This window comes from Poromitra crassiceps (assembly GCF_964638095.1).
Source record: "Poromitra crassiceps genome assembly, chromosome: 26".
NCBI lineage: Eukaryota > Metazoa > Chordata > Actinopteri > Beryciformes > Melamphaidae > Poromitra > Poromitra crassiceps.
The window spans coordinates 20866054-20883553 of record NC_139640.1 but is presented as its reverse complement, the minus strand read 5'-3'; the positions used below and the strand labels follow the sequence as shown (position 1 = coordinate 20883553).

At 45.3% G+C, this 17500-nt stretch overlaps 1 protein-coding gene across 1 annotated transcript in view; it reads left to right on the top strand.

The window, feature by feature from the left end:
- LOC310798722 (glucosylceramide transporter ABCA12-like) overlaps positions 1-17500 on the top strand; it is a gene marked incomplete at its 5' end in the record, with an annotated part of 37019 nt that overhangs the window by 14005 nt on the left and 5514 nt on the right. The window contains 11 exons of the mRNA XM_083661276.1: positions 274-382; positions 2845-2899; positions 5010-5187; positions 5787-5902; positions 8594-8756; positions 9584-9837; positions 10577-10781; positions 12981-13090; positions 14230-14380; positions 16189-16323; positions 16769-16907. Coding sequence (XP_083517402.1) covers positions 274-382; positions 2845-2899; positions 5010-5187; positions 5787-5902; positions 8594-8756; positions 9584-9837; positions 10577-10781; positions 12981-13090; positions 14230-14380; positions 16189-16323; positions 16769-16907 — 1615 coding nt within the window. The remainder of the gene's footprint in view (positions 1-273; positions 383-2844; positions 2900-5009; positions 5188-5786; positions 5903-8593; positions 8757-9583; positions 9838-10576; positions 10782-12980; positions 13091-14229; positions 14381-16188; positions 16324-16768; positions 16908-17500) is intronic.

Genomic DNA, 17500 nt, shown 5'->3' with positions numbered 1-17500 from the left:
ATGATGATGATCTTATTGCATATTCGAGGCTTCCACTCCAAAACAGGTTTTATTGTAAACATGGGTTGGCTTGCATACCCTGAGACATAACGTGTGTGTGTGTGTGTGTGTGTGTGTGTGTGTGTGTGTGTGTGTGTGTGTGTGTGTGTGTGTGTGTTGTGTGTGTGTGTGTGTGTGTGTGTGTGTGTGTTGTGCGTGTGTTGTGCGTGTGTGTGTGTGTGTGTATGTGTGTTGTGCGTGTGTGTGTATGTGTGTGTGTGTGTGTGTATGTAGGTCTGGTACAACCCCGAGGGCCACCACACAATGCCAGCATACTTAAACAGCCTCAACAACTTCATCCTCCGGACCAGCCTTCCAGCCGACAAAGATCCACGGAAATATGGTGAGCTTCCAGAAAAAAGAAGATGGGGGAAAAAAGTAAAATGTGAAGGAAAATGTCTTCTTTCTGCATATTAACACATCAAGCATTAAATTGAGATATCCAGGATAGAGCATTGTACCCTTAGTTTGCTGTCAGTTCCTAGGGGGTCGTCACAGCACCTGAACAATCTTTCAAACCAAATTCTGTTTACCAGATCGCTCCACATGTTCTGGATTTAAAAGGGCTATTGGACGTGCACAGTATTTTCAATTAGCAGTTAGTCTACTTCGTACTTCTAGGTATTAATTACCGTAAAACTTCCAATAATTGCCAGGGTCTTTATTGACCTCAACAAATGAAAGCACCAAGCCTTTATTAGAGACAGCATTTATTATAGACAGACTATTATTTGTTTTGGCAGGTTCACAATACCTGGTCTGCCCAAAAGTGATGGAATCACTCTCAGTATTCTGGAAAGAATTGTTCTGCTCAAATTTATACCACTAGCAGAATACCCGCCCCTGTGTGACCGGTGGAGGCTCCGCAATCGCATCCCATCGCAAATTCGTCCCTAATTACCTAATTCAAAAATCCGGCTCCGTTAGGTCACCCGCAGGGGTGCTCTTTACACTTCCTGATGGATTCAGCACGATCGCACGTAAAATGGCATAGTTGGCATGAACAGAAACACACACCTTCACACACACACGCACGCACGCACACACACACACACACACAACACCCACACACTTGACCTCCATGCCAAATTATAGCCTCCTAGGGCAAAAACTGTGCCCTAGGGTGGTGAACTTTTTGTGGACCAACCAACCGACAGAGTGACTTATAGAGCTGCTGGTTGTCTGTCATGTGTTGACTAACAAACAGCAGCAGTGCTCTATACTAATCCAGGCAGTACAGCCATAATTGCTGATGAATTGCATGGCTTTCAAAACATCATCTGTATCCATGGAAATGTGGTAAACGTGTCAATGTGTTCTATTATGCAACGTCTCTGTTTGATGACATGCTATGATATTTTGGTCATTTTCACATTTTCAGCTATAAATATTGCATGAATTTAATCTCCATGGTAATTTGGCCTTCTTCTTCTTCTTCTTCTTCTTCTTCTTCTTCTTTTTTTAAACTTTAATTTAAAAATTCCACTGGGCACTGGTCTTTATTTCTGCATACACACCGGCTGTGGTTAGAGGCCGCTATTTGAGACCCCATCTTTTTTTTTCAGGGGGGGGGGGGGTTGTTCTCCTTTATTGATAGGACAGTAGGTAGACAGGAAGGGTGGGGAGAGAGAGAGGGGGTGACATGCGTCAAAGGACCATGGGTTGGATTTGAACCTGGGTCGGCCGCTAATGGACTAAGCCTTAGTGGTACGTACATGCTCTACCAGGTGAGCCACCGGGACGCCTCGAGACCCGATCTTTATTGGACGTTTTACGGTAATATTTTTTATGGTAAAAATCATAAATTCACTTAAAAAAAAAGAGAAATGGAGAGTAGATGTAGATGAAGGGGTGGACAGTTAAAGAATACACACTTTTAAATAAATTAGACATGGATTGCATAAAAGGCAGTGCAAATCATTAATAGGGAGGTGCTCCTGATACTTACTGCACTCAATGCAGTTTGTACACTCAATCCAAAGAAACAAATCTAAAGAATTCTCTAAACATTGTGTGCATTCACTCATGGATTACAGCCAGGGGGCGCTGTGTGTCCTCAGACTTGCATCACTATGCACGATGAATACAGATGAGTGCCGCTGACTGGAAAGGAACGATGGCTGGCACACGTTTTCAGTACTGCTTCAGCACTGAGGATCAGCTTGCCTGGTCATCTGCATGTCATCTGTGCACACACACATACAGTAGATGCTTGCACATGAAACGCTCACAAATTCACAAATACACATGTGCACAGGACGTACATACACGCAAACACACACACACAGACACACACACACACACACACACACACACACACACACACACGCAGGCAAGCAATTTATTCACCCCCTACTTAATATAAGAGTGCTTGAGGGTTGAGTGTAATCACAAATGTTACCTGTAGACTCAGTGAGAAGGGGGGCAGGGGAGGGCGGAGCTGTAGGGAGATTGCTTTTCACAGTGATGGTTTATCTGACAGATTTGAAGCCCCTCACATTGTTTACTGCTGGCTTTTCCCCCATCTCTGGTTTGAGCCCCTCAATGAGCCCGGGTCGGTAGAGCTCCCACTAGACCAACGTTAATTGCCTCAGAGGGAGAGAGGCTGACTGATGATTGGCTCAGAGGGAGAGAGGCTGACTGATGATTGGCTCAGAGGGAGAGGGGCTGACTGATGAGTGACAGGCCAAACTCATGCAGTATATTCCAGCTGGGATCTCGCAACTGTGCCGGAAAAAAGAAGCAATATCCTTGTTGTTTGTTTTCCTTAACTAACCTAACACTCTTTGTTTGTTCTGATTACAGCAATTTCAGTATCCAGTCACCCCTATTTTGGCCGGGCAGATGACGAGGACGCAGTGTAAGGACTCCACTCTTCCATTGTCAGCAGCATATAACAATATGATAACAATATATTCTGCGCTCCCCGAGAATATCCTCATTAGCATTCTAATCTGTGCAAATATCCCCAAGTTATCAAAGTTTGCGATGACCGTTATTGGCTGTTGTTTGCAACATTTAAATTCAAGTCATCAAAGTCAGGATGGGGTGAGGGCGGGGGGACCTGACAGCAGTATTTACCCATATTTGATTTTCTAAATGGATTTTCCTGAGCTTGCACTATTGATCACAGGCCCAATATAATGGGTGTTTACCCTGAATGTGGCACAGAGGTGGATTGATTCTACCCCACTTCCCCAAATGAGCCTGTTTAAAACACTCCACGGGCTGCTTTACACACCCAGACTGGGGATTGAAAACTTGTGTGTGCGCACGCATGTGCAAACGTGTGTGTGTGTGTGTGTGTGTGTGTGCGTGTGCGTGTGTGTGTGCGTGCGTGCGTGCGTGCGTGTGTGCGTGCGTGTGTGTGTGTGTGTGTGTGTGTGTGTGTGCGCGCGTGCGTGTGTGCGTCCGTGCGTATGCGTGCGTGTGCATGTACCAGTAGATCAAATCAAATAAATCATTGTGAGAGTGGGGGGAGCTGAGGTCATGGCCCCACTAAGGTCCTCCCCGGAGCCTTATTAACAGCAGCCGTCTCAAAGTGCGTTCAGTTCCATCATGTACACGTCTCCTTTGGTGCAGCCTGTGTGGTCGGCCTGTGTGGTCGGCCTGTGTGGTCAGCCTGTGTGGTCGGCATGCTAAGCTAAGGTAGAATTTCCCCTCTGTCCAGGCTGCTATTTTGTTGCCTCACTTGTTGTATTGATTTGTCCTAAGCAGTGTTAAAGATGCCACAGGCTTATATTGCTTCAGCAGTGTTGCCTGCGGGACAAAGTCGGAGGCCATCATGCAACGTGGGAATTTCGTCATTTTAGGGGCAAGGCCATTTGGCCTTCGCCGTCGCATTTTTTTAGGGCACAAGGCCACATAACAGGGCACAAAGGCCATTGCTCTATTGACATCGTGAAGAGCGATGTTTCTGAAATGTGTGTTCAAATGAGCCAATGACAGATTCTTTGCATAGAGCAGGCAACATTAAACTGAGACCACTGATGCTTTTGAAGCAACTGACAGTAGCAGGCTGCTAGCAGGGCACTGCCTTAGGAGGGATCTAAGCACACACACACACACACACACACACACACACACACACACACCTACCTCTGCTATTCTTTCTCCCTCCCTCGGACTGTCGTTCCACCAGTGCCATTTCATCCTCATCCAGGTTTTCATCCTCATCCAGGTTTTCATCCAGTTGATTGTGTTTGGTTGGCAGTGTTGTGCCCTGGCCATAGAGGGAAGCGGCAAGATAGCTTACAGAGCAGGCATCTCGCCAAAGAAAGCGTGTGGTTCTTTCTGAGGGGCACCGGGGTACCGGACGTTTAGCTGTGAGGTTTGTTCTTAGGACAGGCTCGATTTGGAGCCGAGGGATGAAAGCCTCATCTGCTTTTCCTGCTATGGAGTGTGGTCATTATGCAGGACAGCAGCGTCGGCTGGCCTGCAGACAATACAGCAGCAGCAGCAGCAGCAGCAGCAGCCTGGTGTTCCATTCTGTATGAAACAATCCATTTCTTCAGCAGTCATTATGATGTCAGAGCTGGGGCAGAAGCATCTCTTTGAACAAAGCTATTCATTATGAAGGGGATTCTATGTATTGTGAGAGCCTTGAATGGTTCAAATGAACCAAGTCTCAACAGGCAAAGACTTGAGACATTTCATAGCAGGACTATAAAATGGGCTATTGTTTTGGGTAAAGAATGACAACAGAGGGCCTCATTCAAAGTGACTCATATCGCACCAGAGTATATTGATTGTATGGTATACTTTGTTGTCCCTGGATCTGAACCTATCTACAGGTACTATAGCACTGCAGCCTTATCTAGGGGAAGAAAAGTGAAAGGAAAAAAGACCAGTCATCCACATGAATACGAATGCTATTGACAAAGATTGAGTTGATGATGAATGATAATGTTCCTGAGTGACTGACCATTGATGACTGTCAACATATATGTTGCTTTCTTGCGCTCTCACAGGGTCCAGGGGATGATCCAGATCCTGGTTGCTCTGTGTGTGCTGACGGGTTACGCGATCACGACGGCCAGCTTCGCCATCTACGAAGTCCACGAGCACCACAGCGGCTCCAAGAGGCTGCAGCACATCGCAGGCGTCAGCGAGCCCTTCTATTGGGCCGTGAACTTCTTCTACGACATGGTAACGTCTTCTTGACCCACACTATTACACTCCATAAATAAACAGAATCTGATGTGAAAAGGTATTACAATAGGTTTATGCCCACCCATGAACTCCTGTAGTCAATAAAAGCATGATGCAAACACTACATTTGATACGGCCATGCTGCATGTGCAACCTGCATTGTGTAGTCCCCCCGCAGCTGGGGATCGAACCGGGAACCTTTTGCATGTGAGGCGGATGCGATATCAAGGAGGCCCTTTAGCTCTAGCGTCTGTCAATAGAGCGTTTCTTGAGGTCTCAGAGAGTGAGGTTTACTCACTGCACAGCACTCTCTGCCCACCGTTACACTCACTGTTACAATGCAACTGCATGCAAAAGCACTTTCCTCTCCTTATCAATTATTGATCCGTTCATTTCTCAAACACTACATAGTGTATCTATTTTGAGAAAAGTCTGTGCCTGAAAAGGACACGAATGATGAAATTCGTGTCCTTTTAAAAGAACTGTAATTTGGTATAATTTTTCAATCATTCTGTAAGAGTAGGTTTCCCAAACACTTCAATTGATAATGAAATAACAATCAGTGTTGCTGTGTCATGTTCCATCTTTCCCCCCAGGTCATCTATATGATCCCTGTGGCTCTGACTGTTGGTGTGGTTGCAGCCTTCCAGAACCCGGCGTTCACAGACCGACAGAATCTGGCTGCCGTCACCCTCCTCCTGGCGCTCTTTGGGTCAGTGATTCTGTGGCTCGTACAGCTTAATCATCTGTTTACACCACTTTTAGTAATGTATCAAAAGAACAGTAACACACATGAACATCACTTTTTAACGAACTCACTTTTTGAGCAGCCGTTTGGGCTACAGCCTTTTCGACTCGCGCGTCAAAAGCGTGTACTCCTGTTGTAATGGAAATGCAAATCCCAACCGCGCTGCGCTGCTGTGAGGAAAAAGGATAATACTTGCCCAATAAAATATCCAATCCCCCTACTTGCCGTGCTGAAGGACGCAGGGCAACCTGGGGCAGGCGAATGCAGCACCTCCGGGAGAGAGAATCTGAGTCTTGTTCTCCACCTTGTCAAAGACACAAGCCAGAAGAAACTCCTCACACCTTTTCTGGGGAAGCCTCAATAATACATGTTTTGGAGGGAGGATACTGTAGGACTGAATCGAACTGAACAGAATCCTAGAGTCAGAAAAGTCTGCTGCTCTCACATCCTCGACAGCTTACTTTGTCACATGATCTGTTAGAATGTCGACTCTAGATTAATTTATCCCTCCCCACACCCAGGGGCGGACTGGGATCATAATTCAGGCCGGGCATTAGATACCAAGCAGGCCAGGCCGATACGGGCCGACGCGCGTGCCGGCGTCCGGAGGGCGCCGGCGGAAAATTTGGGGCGTTTGAAGCTCAATTTGGGGCGTTTGAAGCCCAATTTGGGCCGTTTGAAGCCAGATTTGGGTCGTTTAAAGCCAGATTTGGGCTGTTTGAAGCCCGATTTGGGCCGTTTGAAGCCCGATTTGGACCGTTTGAAGCCCAATTTGGGCCAAGTCCAATTTTACAATGAGATGCACCCACTTTAAACCTGAATAAAGTAATAAAACCACTAGTAAACCAGTAGGCGGCACCTGGCCTGCTGTTCAGTGAGTGGCCTGGCCTGGCCTGCAAAAAACAAACAAAAAAAAATAAATTTGCCCGACGTGCCCGATTATGCAGTCCGCCACTGCCCACACCCCCCCCCCCCCCCCGCCATATTCAGCCTTCATACATTCTGTCGTTAAGGCTTGTGTGTGCTTTGTTAGCCAGGGTAGCTTTAGCTTTAGCTTTCTGTCTTCAAAAGGGTCTGTAATGTCGGACACTGCAAATGTTGATAAAATCATCTATGGGGATTGCAGAAAATAAACATGAAAAACAATGGCCATAGAGCAACGTCATGTAAAGCCACTTCATTTGGAGTAAAAAGCATTTGACGGAGCTACGGTAATAATGGCCTTTGGGGAGAGTGGCACCTTTATTAGACTGAACTAGATTACTCAACGAGATGAATCAAAGCCATCAGTGGGAGTGAGGGACAGACAGCACACATGGATGTTGAAATCAGAGGGAGCATTCTGTCATAGTCAGGCATGATAATGGAAAAGGAGCTCCGAGACTTGTTCAACAAAAACATTATTGGGTTTTGGTGGTATGCATTAAAATAGATCAAACAGGGGATTTTTTTTGAACAACAAATGAAATTAGTTAATGTCAGGTAATTTGTAGGATTTTAACATTTTAACAACTTTGTGCCACCCAGTTGATTAATCTGTTGCTTGTTTTGAAGTAAGAATGCAAATGTACTGCCTGCAACTCCAAACCAATGACACGCCATGCTTCCCACATCTGCTTTACCGCAACCATTTAAATTGTTGTTCCCCAACTGTAGTAGAAGTTTGAGCTGGTGTGTTCCCTGTGCTGTGACGGGGCCCCCATCGCCAGCCCTAGATAGGAGGAGGCCAGCTCAGCACTCTGCTTCTCATTTATCAGACAGATGTCTCCTTCTCTAGCAATGAATAATCACAGCGCTCCATCTGCCTGCCTGCCAGCCTGCGCCCACCTGGGTCTGGTCTGAGCCCTCGCTGCTTCTGCTCCACGTCATGGCTTTGGCACCCACAGTCTGCCTACCAAGCACCTTTCTTTCCGGGCATGACAGTCAGGCGCTCTGTCTCTGTCTGGCTCTATCTGTTTCTGTTTCTCTCTCTCTCTCTCTCTCTCTCTCTCTCTCTCTCTCTCTCTCTCTCTCTCTCTCTCTCTCTCTCTCTCTCTCTCTCTCTTCTGTCTCTCTCTCTCTCTCTCTTCCAGCCCTGTGTCCTCCTTTGTTCCTCTCCACTCTCCCCATTTCTCCTTTTTGCTGTTTCCCGCTGACCCGGACACCCCAATCAAATGAACAAGCAGATTATTGGAGAGAAAAGAGAGAGGAGAGAAAACACACAGCAAAGGATGCGTTGCCACCAGGGAATAAAGGGAGTATAAGTAATTTATCTTCCTCTCTTTTGACGTCATGTTTGAATGTTTACCCTCCTCATGGTTTGCTATTTTTCCCCGTCCCTTTTCGATGTTCTCTGGTGCCTATTTTCATCACGGCTGCTCCATTTAGCCTGTTAAAGCACTGTGCCACTTCACTCAGTTACAAAAATGCAAGGGCATATCATTTTTTAGATGGGGGCATTGCTTGATGAGGGAACTGCATAAATGATCTAGATCCTCTTCCATCTTCAAGAGAATAAACTGAAATCAAAGCTATCTTTGTGGACTTTCTGCATTTGAAAGCCAACCCCAGCCAGAACACAGCAGGGCTATTTTCAGATGTGTGAAGGGCTATTTTTACTGATGAGAACCTCTTCTTTAAGCTGTCCTGTCATTGTCTTGTCTCGTCGTCACCCAGGTTCGCTACCTTCCCCTGGATGTACCTTTTGTCCGGCGTCTTCAAAGATCCAGAGATGGCCTTCATCACCTATGTGTGCATCAACCTCTTCATCAGCGTCAACACCATCATGTCCACCTCCATCCTCTACTTTCTGGGCAAAATCGCAATGCATGACAATGAGGTCAGCAACTGAACGCTCCTAAAGTTGTAAGAGTTTGCGACCTTAAAGGATAACGCTGCTGTTTTTTTTTTATGCATTTCTTACCCTCTACATAACCTATAAAGATAACAAAATCACCAATGAGTTTGTTTAGCTGACAAGTCTCGTCCATGTAGCCAGTGCCCAGTGCGCCCATGTCTCAGCATCCATAGAAGCCCATTGTATTAAAAGAAAGGATTAAAAAGTGGTCACAGAGCCATGCCGATGCTCTGGCAGTATATTTTATCATCGTGATGCAGAGAGCCACCGACTTTTCCCTCAAACTTAATAAGCCGGCTGTAAACCCATTTTTCCATCTCAGGAAAGTAGTTGTGTAGCACCGAAAATAGTCCCCCAGTGCAATGGAGAATTTGTTCCCATTTGATTTGATTTGGTAATAACTACAACAGCATGACTTTTCATGGTAACAGTTAGCGATTTATAACATTGAACCTGTGTGTTTGTCAGCTGTATTTAAAGGCTGAAAAGGAAACGTGGGAGGGGGGAAAGTAACAGGAGTTGATTTTGTTCTTTTCATAGGTTGACGGTAAGAAATGCATAAAAAACACCCCATTATCCTTTAAGTGTGTAGCTGCTAATTACTTGATGAATGAACATGGACAGCGCAACACTGACTCCCTCACATGCGGCTGTGGTGATATTGAGTTTCAGGGGAATGATTCATATTTTGCAGGGTGATTGTACTTCACAATGTCAATGAGAGTGAGATTACATTCAGGACAAGCAGTACCTGAGATGTTGTTTCATATCCTTCTGTCTTCCTCTCTGTCCTTCCCTCCCTCCCGCAGGCCATCAAGGAAATCTTCAGGAAACTGAGCCAGGCCTTCCTCATCTTCCCCCAGTTCAGCTTTGGCAACGGGCTGATGGAGCTGGCTAGGGTCAACATGGAGGTCCAGATCCTCAGCGGCTACGGCATCGACGCCTACAAGAACCCCTTCTCCACCGACCACCTGGGCTGGATGTTCCTCTCCTCCTTCCTGCAAGGCCTGTTCTTCTTCTTGCTGCGCCTGTTGCTCAACAAGTGGCTCCTGCGCAAAGTCAGGTGAGACGCCGTGGAGATGGAAGCGAGAGACGCGTGTGCCGATGCAGGAAACCGCACCCGTACACTTTCCGGTTTTGTTTAGATTATTTTTTTAGGCAGTTTGCTTTTGTTTGATAGGACAGTATGCAGACAGGAAAGGTGGGGAGAGAGAGGGGGGATGACATGTGGCAAAGGAGCGTGGATCAGATTCGAACCCAGGTCGGCCGCGCAAACGACTAAACCTTTGTGGTACGCGCTGTACCAGGTGAGCCACCAGGACGGCCCACACTTTCCGGCTTTGTGATGTGCTCCGAAATCTAATTAAATCTAAAATGTATGCATAGAATGTGGAAATTATTCTGTTTGCGCAGTGGGGGCACTCATTTATCAAGCACCGGAACCACAAATTGGTGTGGAAAGCATTTTAGTGTGCAATGAAAAACATTTTCACTGCAAATTACACCGTAGTGAGCGTTTAAGAACTTTTAGCATTTCATTTATTAGATCCACGTAGGATTTCAGCATCTCTCGGTGTTTTGTACCAATGGAAATAATGAGGCTCGTTTATTAAGGCTCTCTTCCCGCTTTTCTATTTTCTACTTTTTTACTTTTACAAAATCCATCATAGATTTAATAAGACTTTCTCCCTCCTATCACAGTTTCAATCCATCACTTCTCCAAGTTTGTTGCCATGACACTCTATTTGCCTCTGATAAATGACAGACACGCCCAGTGAACATGATTACTCTTCCCTTTGTAGACATATGATCTTGGGCAGAAAAACGCTGCCCCAGGAGGCCGGCGAGGACGAGGATGAGGATGTGGTGGCCGAGCACCAGCGGGTGTCCAGTGGGGCGGCCAGCTCCGACATCCTGCAGGTCAACCAGCTCACCAAGATCTACCAGCACCTCAACAGGAAGGTCCCCGCCGTCAAGAGCCTCTCCGTGGGAATCCCTGCTGGGGAGGTAGGCTTATATGTCATCATAATGTACATGAGGCATGCATGGGTCTGTATGTCATCATAATGTACATGAGGCATGCATGGGTCTGTATGTCATCATAATGTAGATGAGGCATGCATGGCTCTGTATGTCATCATAATGTACATGAGGCATGCATGGGTCCGTATGTCATCATAATGTAGATGAGGCATGCATGGGTCTGTATGTCATCATAATGTACATGAGGCATGCATGGGTCTGTATGTCATCATAATGTACATGAGGCATGCATGGGTCTGTATGTCATCATAATGTACATGAGGCATGCATGGGTCTGTATGTCATCATAATGTACATGAGGCATGCATGGGTCTGTATGTCATCATAATGTACATGAGGCATGCATGGGTCTGTATGTCATCATAATGTACATGAGGCATGCATGGGTCCGTATGTCATCATAATGTACATGAGGCATGCATGGGTCTGTATGTCATCATAATGTACATGAGGCATGCATGGGTCCGTATGTCATCATAATGTAGATGAGGCATGCATGGGTCTGTATGTCATCATAATGTAAATGAGGCATGCATGGGTCTGTATGTCATCATAATGTACATGAGGCATGCATGGGTCTGTATGTCATCATAATGTACATGAGGCATGCATGGGTCTGTATGTCATCATAATGTACATGAGGCATGCATGGGTCTGTATGTCATCATAATGTACATGAGGCATGCATGGGTCCGTATGTCATCATAATGTAGATGAGGCATGCATGGGTCTGTATGTCATCATAATGTACATGAGGCATGCATGGGTCTGTATGTCATCATAATGTACATGAGGCATGCATGGGTCTGTATGTCATCATAATGTACATGAGGCATGCATGGGTCCATATGTCATCATAATGTAGATGAGGCATGCATGGGTCTGTATGTCATCATAATGTACATGAGGCATGCATGGGTCTGTATGTCATCATAATGTACATGAGGCATGCATGGGTCTGTATGTCATCATAATGTACATGATGCATGCATGGGTCTGTATGTCATCATAATGTACATGAGGCATGCATGGGTCTGTATGTCATCATAATGTACATGAGGCATGCATGGGTCTGTATGTCATCATAATGTACATGAGTCATGCATGGGTCTGTATGTCATCATAATGTACATGAGTCATGCATGGGTCTGTATGTCATCATAATGTACATGAGGCATGCATGGGTCTGTATGTCATCATAATGTACATGAGGCATGCATGGGTCTGTATGTCATCATAATGTACATGAGGCATGCATGGGTCTGTATGTCATCATAATGTACATGAGGCATGCATGGGTCTGTATGTCATCATAATGTACATGAGGCATGCATGGGTCTGTATGTCATCATAATGTACATGAGGCATGCATGGGTCTGTATGTCATCATAATGTACATGAGGCATGCATGGGTCTGTATGTCATCATAATGTACATGAGTCATGCATGGGTCTGTATGTCATCATAATGTACATGAGGCATGCATGGGTCTGTATGTCATCATAATGTACATGAGGCATGCATGGGTCTGTATGTCATCATAATGTACATGAGGCATGCATGGGTCCGTATTGCCTGCACCTTGAATGGGGACTGCTACTGTAATTGGGACAAGATCAATGTAGGTAACATAGGAGGAGTGTCTTGAAATGCCATTGACTGGGAATACTGGAATACTGATTGCAAAGTGAGTTTTGAAAGCCAGAAATCTCAGCAGCTGGCAGAGTAATCGTTGAGTTATTAGTATTGATCAAAAACCCTATCAACACCTCACAGATATGCTCGTTTAGTGCTATGGAGCAGTAAAGATCTTTAAAGGAAAGTATAAGGAATACAAGTATTATGCCAAAACAATAACATTGCCTTTCACACTTGTTTCAAAATGCATCCCTTGCATCATGGCCATAAGGCTGCAGGGAGGGGAACCCACTGAAAGCTTCTGTGTTTCTGGATCTGAACAGTGACCAGAACATCTGTGCAATCTGAAAACACCGACCATAGTGCTGTATAGGATCAAAGGCAACACTACACACTATGTCATCTGCCAACATAAATAATTCATCTGGAATCCAAGCCTATGTATTTATAGTGCTGCATCAACTACAACTGAGATTGTCTGTTTTGGGGGGAATCAGTGTTAACAAGCGTTGTCTTTGTCTACAGTGCTTTGGTCTGCTGGGTGTGAATGGAGCAGGAAAGACGACCACTTTCAAGATGCTGACTGGAGATGTGAGCCCCACCGATGGCAGGGCACAGATCAAAGACTGGGATGGGTAAGCTATTTATTTATTGATATATTTGATGGTGTTAAAAACACATATAATCCATGCAAAGATGAGAAGTAAACATCTTGGATAGCATGACAAATTATTGTTTCTATCGTTGACTTTATTGTCAACGAGGTGCTGAGAGGTGTCAAAAAGTGAGTGATTACCTACAAGCAGAATACAGTAGGGCTATAACCTTTTTTTTTTACCAAATTTTATTCTACAATCTGTACTTAATGATGAAACATTATTACAGAATCATACTTTTCTTTTTAGAGAGCAATATCCCCCCCATTATCTTTTATTAGCCCCCCAACATTTCCCTCCCTGCTTATGGAAACAAAATAATAATAAGTAAATACAATAGATAATAATAACAATATGAATAATTGAATTCATTAAATAAATGCAGATAACAAAAGTATGCCCAGTTTCTTTAGTCTGAAATAAGTCTTCATGCTGTAAATGCATCGTATGCATCATTGTAAGTAGTAACAAACTGGTGTTAAGTTACAATAAAATAAATTTCTGAAATTATTGATTACACCGCTGCCCTCAAGTAATTAAAAACAGCAGGTTGTTATTTATAGTTATGCAGCATATTCCAAAAAAAATTATAATTCAAGTAATTGAAAAGAATCAGTATGGAGGAAAACAGATGGGTTGCATAAGCCTTACAGGATGATGCTTTCCCAGTCTTACAGGTGGCCAGGCTGCACTGTCTAATGAGTGTGAACTGGAATACATTAGCACAATGCAAATAGACAGGCTGCACTGTCTAATGAGTGTGAACTGGAATACATTAGCACAATGCAAATAGACAGGCTGCACTGTCTAATGAGTGTGAACTGGAATAAATTAGCACAATGCAAATAGCCACAGAGAGCTTTGCATCAGCCAAAATATGAGCCATAATGTGTTGAGATTCAGAATGCACTGAAACCAAAACATACAATCACATGTCTGGTTCACAGTACTGGCTTTATTTGTTATTGTTGAGGGCTATACCCAGCACACCACAACCATAGACAGCAGCGCCTCTGGGACCTCCCACACACAATACATCCATTCTCCATCTGTCCTACAGCATTCAAGAGAACGTGTCTTTCTTTATGTGTCTCTACCCCCCCCCCCCTTCCCCCCAGGCGGATGGTAGACATCATGGAGTGCCGTAACAATGGCATCAACATCGGCTACTGTCCCCAGGTGGACGCCCTGGACGAGCTGCTCACCGGAGAGGAGCATCTGTACTTCTACGCCCGTATCCGCGGCATCTCAAAGCAGGAGATTGACGGGGTAAGGCAGAGTCCCCTCAAAGTGTCAGGGAAGCAACGACGCCATCCGCTAGAAATGACACGCGATCAGATATGGATTCAGATGTGCAGTCCTGCTGCCAGACCAGTAGCTGCCGGCGCTTCCATGCCTACTGAATCAGAGGGTGTGAAGTACTGACTGATGTGCACTGAAAGGTGTGCTATCTGTGGCGGGTAAAGACGCAACAGAAAGCGCTCACTGTCAGTCGACTGCCATCCCAGCTTGGAGAGGAGGTTGATGCTTTATGTATCACCGCAGACGAATTTACATTTAAATGATACTCTTGATAATGAGAGGATTTCATTTGACACATCACTTCAGCTCCATCCTGCCCATTTATCATTTTGAAAGCTAATCAATCTGGCCTTCTCCGCTGATTACTGAGAGGGTCTGTCTTCCATTGCCGCTGAAATCAGTGGAATCTGCCGAGCAAGCAATCAAAAGATGATGGGATTTCTGATTTTGTTGTCTTGATAAAGACAAAAACGACAACAATTGATGAGGCGTACACTGGCTTTGACCAAACAGCTCTCTCTCTCACTCAAGCCCAAGAACTAATTCTGTTGGTTCCATGACTGAGGCTCTGACAGCCTCAGTCATGGAACCAACAGAATTATGCACACGCACGCGTGTCTTACACATACGTACAAACCACACACACACACACACACACACACACACACACACACACACACACACACACACACACACACACACACACACACACACACACACACACACACACACACACACACACACACACACACACACACACACAATGACTATGATTGCAATTGCAGCTCCTCTTCTCTGGTCAGGGTGCTGACAACAATGGCAGTGATGGCCACGGTCTCGGGGGTTGGCTAATTTGCCGACATGAGGTTATATATAGAGCTGGTCTTATGTTGTCTCCCACTGACAGTCCTCTAGCTCAGGATAATGAGACAAGCCGTAATGGGGCCATTTCACATTGACGTGGTTTTATCAAGCTTAATGAGCTGTTACATCAAAGGTGAAAGAAATTGGCTTTTATGGGAGAACATAAAAAAACTTATTTTGATTTGAAGCAGTCATGCCATGTTGTTGGTGCTAATTGTTAAGATTCAGCTGCTGTCATTGTGTATTTGTCCGTAGCGTGTCTAGTATGCACAGTGTTCAGTCAACCAGAATCATATTTAGGAATCAAAGCAAAATCCTCCTGCAGAGACTACAACTTAAAGGGACACTTCACCAAAAAAACAACATGCTGATTTATTTTGCACATGATCTCATACATCCGAAAACCGCAAACAGTTTTGCAGACATTCTGCCATAAATGGCAGCTTTGTGAGGCTCACCATATACAGAATTTGTTGAGAATGCATCACAGATGTTGAATCAAAATCATGTGGTAATTTCTGACGCTGTAGCTGTGTGTTAACTGTCTGTCGTGTGACCACTGTTTCTCTTTGCCAGTGCAGTTTGTGTTTGACTCACATATTTTGTATCGATTTTTGAGACTGTTCGCTTGGCCACATTAAATCATTTTGCAGTTTTTGTCACTGTTGCTCCTGCAGTTCAGGCACCGACTATTTGGCTTCTTTGGAACTCTGTTAGTTGGCTCACGTTGCTTTGAAAAGTCACATAGAACAGCAGTGAGCGTCAGATCTCTTTTAAAGCAGACACAGGCTGCTAATTGGCATCCAACTTCATACGATTCGCCTGTGTAGCTGCTTTTTAGCTCAGATGTTGTCTCCATTTTTATGTGGTGTTTCTGCTATTTTATCCACCTCCCTTTCATCCCTGACCAGGTGGTGAACTACCTGCTGAAGAAGCTGGAGCTGGGCTACCACAGGAGCAACGTCACTGACGGCTACAGCTGCGGCACGCGCAGGAAGCTCTCCACCGCGCTGGCGCTCATCGGACACCCGCAGATCCTGCTGCTGGTGAGGACCCGTTCATTAAATCAGCCGTCTGGCAGCCTGACAACCAACATGAAACTAACTTTACACCGCTGCTCCTCCTGGGCGGCTCTTTGAAGGAAAGTCGACATCGATCCCCTAGACTTTGGCAGATCTCTCATTGTTAATGAGTTTGCTTCCCCAAGCTTACCCCAGGGTGGTCTTCCCTCAAGCAGTCATCTCTATATTTCTACCTCACATCTCTATCATATCCTCTCTCTCCCTTATTATTTTGCCACTGTGCATCTGTGCTTACTCTGCTGTTAAGCCTGTCATCATTTTCTCCAGTCCTTTCCCTCGCCTCACTTCCCTTGTCCTCTATGCTCTGTCGTTCCTGTCTCTTTGTTCTTGTCTGATCTCTCATCCTTCTTTCCCCTCCTCTCTTTCACACATCCTACCTTACCTTTTTCTTTCCAACTTCTTCCCGCAGGACGAGCCGAGCTCTGGCATGGACCCTCGCACCAAACGCCACCTTTGGAAGATCATCTCGGAGGAGGTGAAGGGGAAATGCGCAGTGGTTCTCACCTCTCACAGGTTAGTAGACCCATACTATGCTGATAGTCTCACAGGTTAGTAGACCCATACTATGCTGATAGTCTCCCAGGTTAGTAGACCCATACTATGCTGATAGTCTCCCAGGTTAGTAGACCCATACTATGCTGATAGTCTCACAGATTAGTAGACCCATACTATGCTGATAGTCTCACAGGTTAGTAGACCCAGACTATGCTGATAGTCTCACAGGTTAGTAGACCCATACTATGCTGATAGTCTCACAGGTTAGTAGACCCATACTATGCTGATAGTCTCACAGGTTAGTAGACCCATACTATGCTGATAGTCTCACAGGTTAGTAGACCCATACTATGCTGATAGTCTCACAGGTTAGTAGACCCATACTATGCTGATAGTCTCACAGGTTAGTAGACCCATGCTATGCTGATAGTCTCACAGGTTAGTAGACCCAGATTATGCCACAGGTTAGTAGACCCAGATTATGCCACAGGTTAGTAGACCCAGACTATGTCACAGGTTAGTAGACCCAGATTATGCCACAGGTTAGTAGACCCAGACTATGTCACAGGTTAGTAGACCCAGACTATGTCACAGGTTAGTAGACCCAGACTATGTCACAGGTTAGTAGACCCAGACTATGTCACAG